Genomic DNA, 9,888 nt, shown 5'->3' with positions numbered 1-9,888 from the left:
GATGCACAATCGAGAGCATCCTGTCGGGCTGTATCACCGCCTGGTACGGCAACTGCTCCGCCCACAACCGTAAGGCTCTCCAGAGGGTAGTGAGGTCTGCAGAACGCATCACCAGGGGCAAACTACCTGCCCTCCAGGACACCTACACCACCCGATGTCACAGGAAGGCCATAAAGATCATCAAGGACAACAACCACCCAAGCCACTGCCTGTTCACCCCGCTATCATCCAGAAGGCGAGGTCAGTACAGGTGCATCAAAGCAGGGACCGAGAGACTGAAAAACAGCTTCTATCTCAAGGCCATCAGACTGTTAAACAGCCACCACTAACATTTAGCGGCCGCTGCCAACATACTGACTCAACTCCAGCCACTTTAAAAAATGGGAATTGATGGAAATTATGTAAAAATGTACCACTAGCCACTTTAAGCAATGCCACTTAATACAATGTTTACATACCCTACATTACCCATCTCATATGTATATATACTGTACTCTATATCATCTACTGCATCTTGCCATCTTTATGCAATACATGTACCACTAGCCACTTTAAACTATGCCACTTTATGTTTACATACCCTACAGTACTCATCTCATATGTATATACCGTACTCTATACCATCTACTGCATCTGCCATGCCGTTCTGTACCACCACTCATCCATATATCTTTATGTACATATTCTTTATCCCTTACACTTGTGTGTGTGTGTAAGGTAGTAGTGTGGAATTGTTAGGTTAGATTACTGTTGGTTATTACTGCATTGTCGGAACTAGAAGCACAAGCATTTCGCTACACTCGCATTAACATCTGCTAACCATGTGTATGTGACTAATAAAATTTGATTTGATTTGATTTGATTTGAATTGTAACACATTTTTAGCCAGGTGATATCAAATGTTGTTTTTATATCCTCATACTGTGTTCATCAACTAAGCTGCAGGTCTGGGAGACTGTTTTCCCTGTGGCCTCATCACAGCAGATAAAAAGCCTTATTTCCCAGACTTCATTAGCATTAGTAATATAGGAGTGTATTGTGGCATTCCTGAAATAAAAATGTAAAATGTTGTGCTTTGCTGCCCTCTTGTGAACTTCTTTCAAAAATGTACAATGGCGTGCACTAGGACCCGGTCGTCACTAGTTAACACAGCCACAATGTCACAATTATGGCTAACCTCCGTCTATTTCTACAATTTATCTTGTTATATTCAGATTTTGAACCTAACCCCATGCCTAACGCTAACCTTAAATTAAGACCAAAAATATATAATTTTTTACGATACAGACAATTTTGACTTTGTGGCTGTCTATTGGAAACCCTAGGCCGATTTGACAGCCTACCTATCAAACATGGCTGACCAAAACAAAACATCAGTTAAAGTAGAAATCGGCAATGAATTACTAAAGTAAGTGTACAGTTTAAACGCCGTGTCTTTGAATAGGCACTGGGTGAATCGTTTCTTACATAATAGTTTTTGTCAAATAAGTTAGCCAATTTCATACAGTTTTGTTGTGAAATTCGAGCTGTTATAAACGTGTTAGCAGTTAGCTAACCCATTCATAGACGCTAACTGCTGCTGACAACGCTAGCTAGGCAATCTGAATGTGGTCGTCTTTATCGGCGCGGTCAAATATTTTAATGTTTTTCTAACCGAGTTAATTCAATGGAAGACCGGCATTTTTTGGTGGTTATTTCTTACCATATATCGTGCGAAAAACGTGTAGCCAGTGCTGACACCAATTGTAAACAGAGTCAGTCCTTGCAACTTATTGTGCTTCTGATTCAATGACAGCCCATCTGAGCTGTTCGAAACCCGCACGCGCAGCCACAAGATCCCGGTGCGCGGGCAGAAGGATTTCATTCCCACTGGGTCGGATCAGCAAAGGGATTGGCTTCAGCAGAGTTTGGACGAGCACTGGAATCTAGTATCTGAGGAGCGAGTGGAGAGGTTGTGAGTAATAGATGGAGGAACCAAGGACGACTAGAGTGACGGCTACTAGTATAATTAGATACTGTATGTGTCATCAACTTTAGACTGTTGGTGTGGTTAGATGATTATACCTAGTCCATATGTATTTGCAGCTAAACAAATATGTCAATTCATTGGTATTACTGTGCTTTACAGCTGGTGGCGTGACTGACTCCTTGTATGTTTTTGTGCCCAGAGGGAACCTGGTGAAGGCAGTGTGGATTCCCAGTGACATGATAGTGGAGCTGCAGTCACCAGCAGTGAGTAATGGTCCATCAGAGAGAGCGAAGGACTTTGTCATGACAAGCTCTCTGCCTCTGCTGATGTCTATTCGAACTTACCTAGAGCTCACCTCTCATTAACATTTAGTATAGGCTAATGTCTAAAGATTTCACATGAAAACTGACATTACATTACTTCTCTGTTCTGCTGTAGGGGAAGTTTTGGCAGACTATGGGGTTTTCTGCCCATGGTAAGCAATGTCTACGTCCAGAAGAGGCTCTCTATCTAATGGAGTGTGTAAGTGCATGGGCTCAGCGTTGCCAATAAATATGTTAATCGGGGAATTGTTATTAGCTCACACCATTCAGGTTATAATTATTCCTGGTCGGATTGTTGTTCACCTAATAAAGACATTTCCATTAGTTTGATACATGTGGATCCAAATAAGACAAACACAGTTTGTCATTTCTATCTTAGAATTGTTATCCCTTGTGATCCTCAAAATGAATAGGGAAACCTGCAAGTGTTCTACCAAGACCTGCCACTGTCCATCCAAGAGGGCTATGAGAGATTTCTATACTTGAAGACAATGAGTATACAGCATTACCAGGTATGAGAAAATATAATAAAATTCCAGCTAGTCTAAACTTATGATTTGACCTAACGTGATGATTTTATTTCCTCTAAAGGTTTTTGGCCATTTGAAGCGACTTGGTTATGTGGTGAACAGATTTGATCCCAGGTAGTTGTCTCCCTCACAGGCATGAACTAGTCTAGATTCTAAGGCCATTCCTTTCCTTTAACTTGAACCTTTTCCTTAGTTGCATGTAAGCGACTGTATTTATGATCTGAGGATTGGTGTTGTTCCCTGTAGTTCTGTGCCATCGCAGTATGAGAGGCAGTTGAACCTGCCCCAGTCCCGAGACAGATCAGGAAGACTTCCGAAGAGGAAACGCAGCCACAGCCCCACCTCCAGGTGAGTGAGCAGACACAGACACACCCAGTTTATATTTAGACATGGTTTAATCACTCAGTCAACCGACACTCCTCAAAGCGATTACTGTTCAATGTGAAACCCTGCCGTTCTGGCTCTTCTAATGCGCTCCAGGCACACAGGAACACAGAAGGGCCCCACTTCTAAGAGAATGGAGGAGGAGAAAGACTGCAACAGAGAGGAAGAGGACAAGAATCCTGACTCTCTTCCAGATATTTCAGCCCCAGACATTGACGAAATCCAGACAACATCACACGTTGACCCCACCACTTCAACCGAGGGTGGCCAGGGCAGGAGCTGGTGGTCAAAGGAAGGCTCCCCAGACCCTGACTCTGAGCTGCCAGGTCAGCCCCAGAGCTCCCCTCGCTGGGACTTCAGCTCCATCCCCTTCCCAGACCTGGGCTCCAGACGCTGGCTCCCCAGCAGCCTGACCTCCCCAGACCCCTGCCTGCTACCCGGGGCTGTGGGGTCAGTGGGGGCCTGCGATGTGGTCCCCTGGCTGCAGAGGCTCAACCTGCGGGAGGTGAGGATGTCCCGGCGTGAGTGTGAGAGGGAGCGGGACAGGGACCGGTACCGGAGGGACATCAACCAGGACAGAGAGGTACGACGTTGCAGGAACTGGGCAGAGTACCAGGAGCTACAGGAGAGAAGGATTCAACGGAGCCGCAGAGATAGGCCAGCACACCTGTGGGAGGGGCCTGTCACACCCCTACATGACCCTGCACAGGTCACTTCAACCGGTAAAACTAATCTGGACTTCATTGCTGTCAATGACAAGTTCATATAAGTTTCAATATCTGTTTACTCTCTGTGATTCATCGTTACATGAACTCATTATCCCATGTGGTTTACCGAAGTTGAATTACATTTTTCATAAGCAGCATCTTGAATGGTTAAATGTCTAAATGGTTTTGACGTTTCGTCCTTCTTGGACGCAGGTGAGCTACTGGATAAAATCAGTGTGATCAAATCCACACGGCTGCTGGAGGGAGCATCCAGGTATTCCTCTTTAGTATCTTATCTCGAACCCTGAAGTGAATTTAGTAGGAAATGCTAGCTGAGTGTTCCATCCCGGTTAGTGGTAATTGTCTATCCCTGCTCATTCATCATAACATCTATTAAGATGCGTGAAATTACAGTTAATGAAAATGTACGCTTAATCCAGTATAAACTAATGTATAGAATTTATTATACAGGAGACAAAATTCACAAATTCTACAGCTCAATGGCAGAGTCATGTCTTAAGTGTAAAACTAATAATCACTCAATAATCCATGCTTTCTGGGAATGCTGTAAAGTTGTGGGCAGAGCTAGAAAGTTGACTGTCAGAAGTATTACAATATGAATGTACTTTTAATCTGTCTTCATATTTCAAGACATTGCATATGGGGGTGTAGTGAGATATCCAATGGGTTGGACAATTCTCTTCTCATCTTGAAAAAAACGTATACTAAGAACGGGCAAATCAATTCATCCACCATAATTAACACAATGGAAAAATCTAAGGATTTATTATGTAAATATTTAAATAGTTTGGGCAACAGAAAAACAAATTGATACAATTTCAGGCCAAGTGGCAATCAATAAGGATGGGGGTGTGAGCATGCGGGTCTGGGCAGATGAGATGTAGTCATTATTTGTGTGTATCTGTAAGTTGTTGTTCGTTTTGTATATGGAGTGGAAAAATGTATAAATAATAAGACGAGTGAAACCCTATACTGTGGGTTTGTTGAATATGATTAACATTATGTCCTAGGATGATATATACAATATGACGTAGAGGTGCCTGCCATAGAAATATATTACATCTATTTCTATGCTGCCTGCCTTGTGTTTGACATTGGGCTTTGTCTTCTCAGTTTGAAAGGTTCAGAGGAGTGGAGAATCTGTTTCAACATTTACCAACCCGACACGGTCGCTGAATTCAAGAAGAGTGCTCCTGGAAAACCCTATTCTCGCATGTGTGTGTGCAGGTAAACATCCCAAAACTGGCAGGGGGTGTTTGCATACTTTATAAACAGTAAAAAATAATATTAAAAAAATAATAACATTTTCAAAAGAGATGACACAAGACCACCTGCCATCGAAAGTAATCCTAAATGTACTATTATCAAATGCTACTGCACGCTGAATAATGTCTGCTGTCTTCTCCCAGTTTCGATGGTCCAGTGCCTGACTTGTGGACACTGAAATTGCTGGCTTTCCAGAGTGGGGACGTCCCGGTCACCTATGCAGTGGTGGACCACGGGGACATCTCCTTCTACTCCTTCAAGGACTTCCAGATACCCACAGACACGTCCTTCTGAGGGCCTGACCACAGTAAACAGTCACACAGCCCTGGTTTAACTACTGCACCATGCCAGGGCTGCCTGCGGTGGATCTGAAACTCTGCAACTGGAACTAATGCCAAAGAAATTAACGAAACGGAATTCTCTTAGTGAATTGATGGACTGCAGTCCTCACACTGTTTGATGCTGTAGTATGCCTTCCTCCTGTGTTGCAGACTTATTTTAGTGGCATATGATCATCTGCATTTGATTGAAGGTAACCTACATTGTCTCCTCTCCAAACAATGTCACCATGTCTTATACCAAGCATGGTTTTGTAAAGCCTCTGCGATTTTGAACCGAATTGGCTCGGTTTTCTTCTGCCTTTATCTCATCACCACCATTGGTTTTCTGGTATTCATATACTGTATCACGAGTGGCTTCACTATGTATACACTTAGTATAGATGCAGTATGTGTAGATCATACGTATATCTCAGCCCTTTATTTTTGTCTATCTGCCCATATTTTAGATCCAATCAGCTTTACTGCCTGACCTTTTGTTGTTGTAACCTCACATGTTTAAGTTACCTGACTCTTGTTCTCATGTTTTTGTTTCAAATTGCTTGTAAATGGTGGCCTGTATTTTTAGAGTTTATCGTCACATTATGTCTTTGTGGTTGAGTTATTGTTGCATTGTTCTCATTGTCCTTCCTAACAAAACCAATCCCCCAAAACCCAAGTAGTGCCTACCATACACTTCTGCCCATTCCATAAAGAAAACAACCTTTATTCTACTTTTATGACATTCTGTCTGAAATCTATGGGACTAGTAAGCCTGTGTAATAACATGTTCTTTCCATTTCCTTTGGGTGGCCTAATCTGAAGATGTAAAGCACATACTCTTCTTTCTTATATCAGTCCACAAACTCAGTGGTGTTAAAACATTGAGATGAGGTTACTGACCACAACCTGCTCCTCTCGTCTCTAGTTTACCAGCAAACCCTGACCAGCAGTCCATCTGTGATGTGCAGTACAATAAATACACTGGATCTCCACCCTTCAGGATCACATTGTCTCTAAGTCAATAGGTTAGGAGGAGATTTGATCCATAATAGAAGGGCCATTCCATGAAAAGTGTCTTTTGATATTTTATGTAGAAATTGTGCACCAATATTGCATTTTTAACAGCATGTTCTATTAAATTACGTGCCCTTAATATAGACCACATGGAGAATTCAATTAATATGAAGAAAGGCATGCTAGAGTGCCAAAATTCAGCATTAACCCTGTGCTACTTCTAGGAAGATTTTAGCCCACTTAATCCTAACATATCTCCATGTTTCCACCATCAATGTAAAGCTCTAGTTATTTTGTTGCTTTGACAAAGTCATTTCTGAAGATTATGATTTATTTCATCTGATTTATTTCACATAACAGGTCAACCCTGTTATGTGAACTGAACTCTCATTTTTAATATGGTGAAACTATTCCTTTTAAAATATTTTTCAAAAGAAACACATGAACATCTAATAGTCAAATCATGAGCTGGTGAGCTGGTTCTACTCTCTTTTTTTTTTTGCCGTTTTGTGGTGGAAAACTGAGCGGGTCGAACATAACACGTCAACCCTGTTACCCATAGACAGGCTAGACAATTTTTTACAATTTCATTTTTATGAAGCTTGCATTTAATTGCTACTCACTGTTTCACCCAACAAGCTTCCATTCCCGTCACAAGGGGATTTATGGCTGATTTAAAAATACATATTAAACCCTGTTACGGTCCACCGTGTTACTTTATTTAGCCCTTAATAAGCACGTACTCTAGTCATTTATTTAACTTCTTTAGATGAGAAAACATGTTTTATGAAGTTGAACATGTGCTCTTTATGACAGATTGTTAAAATGAGGTGAAATCAACTAAATAATTTGACTAAGTTACACTTCTCAAATGGCACTGAATTTGTGGAATGACCCAGAAGGTTTTGGCTTGAACACTCTGTACCTCTGACAATGGCCCTGAGTAAAGTCAACTAGCCACGTGATTGAGCCACACTCACATAATGTTCTCACACACATATAAAACACAGCCCTCTCCCACTTGGACACCATTCTGCTGGACCTGTGAGCCTAAACATACAGCAATGAACACTCTGTGGCTTCTGTGTTCACTCGCTCTAATGGGTGAGTTCTCATTTTTGATTTCTCTCAGCTCGTCTTTCTCCTTGTTTGTCTTTGGCTTCTAAGAAAATAATACATTTTTTGGCACATTATTGAAAATGGAACTTGCGTATGAGTCCCATATTCTACCACGTATGGATAACCCATCCACTGTGCCACTATTTGTATCAGTTGTGATCCATGTCTTCTGTAATCTAAGGTAGGGTCTACTCTCATAAGCAGGTGGCGTCTCCACTATGGAGGACTGTTCCTATCATCGTCTTCAGGAACACTTGGGTCTGTCACAGAAAAATGAAAGTACAACAGGTCTGCGGCCTGTGGTGCACTGGACCAATTCTACACTAGTTATGGTAGACATGATTCTGTTTGGTATTATGGATTTGGTAAGTGTTTGTCTTTAAACCATCTGCCAAAATTTTGTTGGGTGAGCTCTGCCCTGAAACTAATATATATATACATACATATACATACACAGTGAGTAAACAGTATAAAAATATATGATATGTTGATATCAATATTATAGTATATCAACAATTAATATAAAGTATAATAATAATATTGATAATATAATATATCAATATAAATAATGATATCAATCTGATACCCAACTGTGCAGTTGATAACATGGCATACAACCGTTGGTTGATGCAATATAGTTGGCCTGGAACGAGACCTATGTTTGATGCAACACTTGGAGGATCATCCATACAAGTTGTCTTACAGGAGACACATGCTGCATGTTTAAGGAGAGAAGTATTTCATTTTTTTCTTTATGACTACGTAATCTATACAGTGCCTTCAGAAAGTATTCACACCCCTTGACTTTTTCCACATTTTGTTGTGTTACAAAGTAGGATTAAAATGGATTTAATTGTCATTTTTTGTCAACAATCTACACAAAATACTCTGTCAGTGGAAGAACAATTCTAACATTTGTAAAAACGTTATGAGAAAGAAAACACTAATATATCTTGGTTAGATACATATTCAACCCCCTGAGTCAATACATGTTTAGAATCACCTTTGGCAGCGATTACAGCTGTGAGTCTTGGTAAATCTAAGAGGTTTCCACACCTGGAATGTGCAACAATTAGCCCATTTATTATTTTCAAAATCTTTCAAGCTCTGTCAAATTAGTTGTTGACCATTGCTAGACAACCATTTTCAGGTGTTGCCATAGATTTTCAAGTGGATTTCAGTCAAAACTGTAACTCAGCCACTTAGGAACATTCAGTGTCTTCTTGGTAAGCAACTCCAGTGTAGATTTGGCCTTGTGTTTTAGGTTATTGTCCTGCTGAAAGGTGAATTCATCTCCCAGTGTCTGGTGGAAAGCAGACTGAACCAGATTTTCCTCCAGGATTTTGCTTAGCTGCATTCAGTTATTTTTTTTATCCTGAAAAACTCCCCAGTCTTTAACGATTACAAGCATACCCATAACATGATGCAGCCACCGCTATGCTTGAAAATATGGAGAGTGGTACTCAGTAATGTATTGGATTTGCCCCAAACATAACGCTTTGTATTCAGGACAAAAAGTGAATTGCTTGGCCACATGGTTTGTAGTTTTATTTTAGTGCTTTGTTACAAACAGAATGCATGTTTAGGAATATTTCTATTCTGTACAGGCTTCCTTTTTTCCACTCTGTTAATTAGGTTAGTATTGTGGAGTAACTACAATGTTGTTGATCCATCCTCAGTTTTCTCCTATCACAGCCATTAAACTTTGTAACTGTTTTAAAGTCACTATTGACCTCATGGTGAAATCCCTGAGTGGATTCCTTGCTCTTCGGCAACTGAGTTAGGAAGGACGCCTGTATCTTTGTAGTGACTGGGTGTATTGATACACCATCCAAACTTTAATTATTAACTTCACCATGCTCAAGGGATATTCAATCTCTGCTTTTGATTTTTTCTTTTACCAATCTACCAATAGGTGCCCTTCTTTGGGAGGTGTTTGAAAACCTCCCTGGTCTTTGTGGTCGAATCTGTGTTTGAAATTCACTGCTAGACAGATAATTATATGTGTGGGGTTCAGAGATGAGGTAGTCTGTATTGCACACAGAGTGAGTTCATGCTTATTATGTGACTGGTTGAGCACATTTTTACTCCTGAACTTATTTAGGCTTGCCATAACAAAGGGGTTGAATACTTAATGACTAAAGACATTTTAGCTATTCATTTGTAAAAAATCGAAAAACATAATTCCACTTTGACATTATGGGGTGTTGTGTGTAGGCCAATCTGAAGTTAAGT

General features: G+C 40.7%; 1 protein-coding gene across 2 annotated transcripts; it reads left to right on the top strand.

The window, feature by feature from the left end:
• Positions 1-1,077: 1,077 nt before the first annotated feature.
• Positions 1,078-6,512, top strand: LOC139575620 (tRNA-splicing endonuclease subunit Sen54-like). Of its 2 annotated transcripts, XM_071400778.1 has the most exons (11): positions 1,078-1,408; positions 1,796-1,954; positions 2,169-2,232; positions 2,408-2,491; positions 2,706-2,804; positions 2,884-2,936; positions 3,069-3,170; positions 3,303-3,928; positions 4,127-4,187; positions 5,048-5,161; positions 5,344-6,512. In XM_071400778.1, exons 1-11 carry the CDS (start codon positions 1,353-1,355, stop codon positions 5,492-5,494), a joined length of 1,569 nt encoding a protein of 522 aa, XP_071256879.1. In that variant the 5' UTR covers positions 1,078-1,352; the 3' UTR covers positions 5,495-6,512. The 2 variants fall into 2 exon arrangements, with proteins under 2 accessions (XP_071256879.1, XP_071256890.1); XM_071400789.1 differs by lacking the exon at positions 1,078-1,408 and having other exon boundaries at positions 1,729-2,017.
• The last annotated feature ends 3,376 nt before the right edge of the window (positions 6,513-9,888 follow it).

This window comes from Salvelinus alpinus, chromosome 1, assembly GCF_045679555.1.
Source record: "Salvelinus alpinus chromosome 1, SLU_Salpinus.1, whole genome shotgun sequence".
NCBI lineage: Eukaryota > Metazoa > Chordata > Actinopteri > Salmoniformes > Salmonidae > Salvelinus > Salvelinus alpinus.
This window is presented reverse-complemented; position numbering and strand designations above follow the sequence as displayed.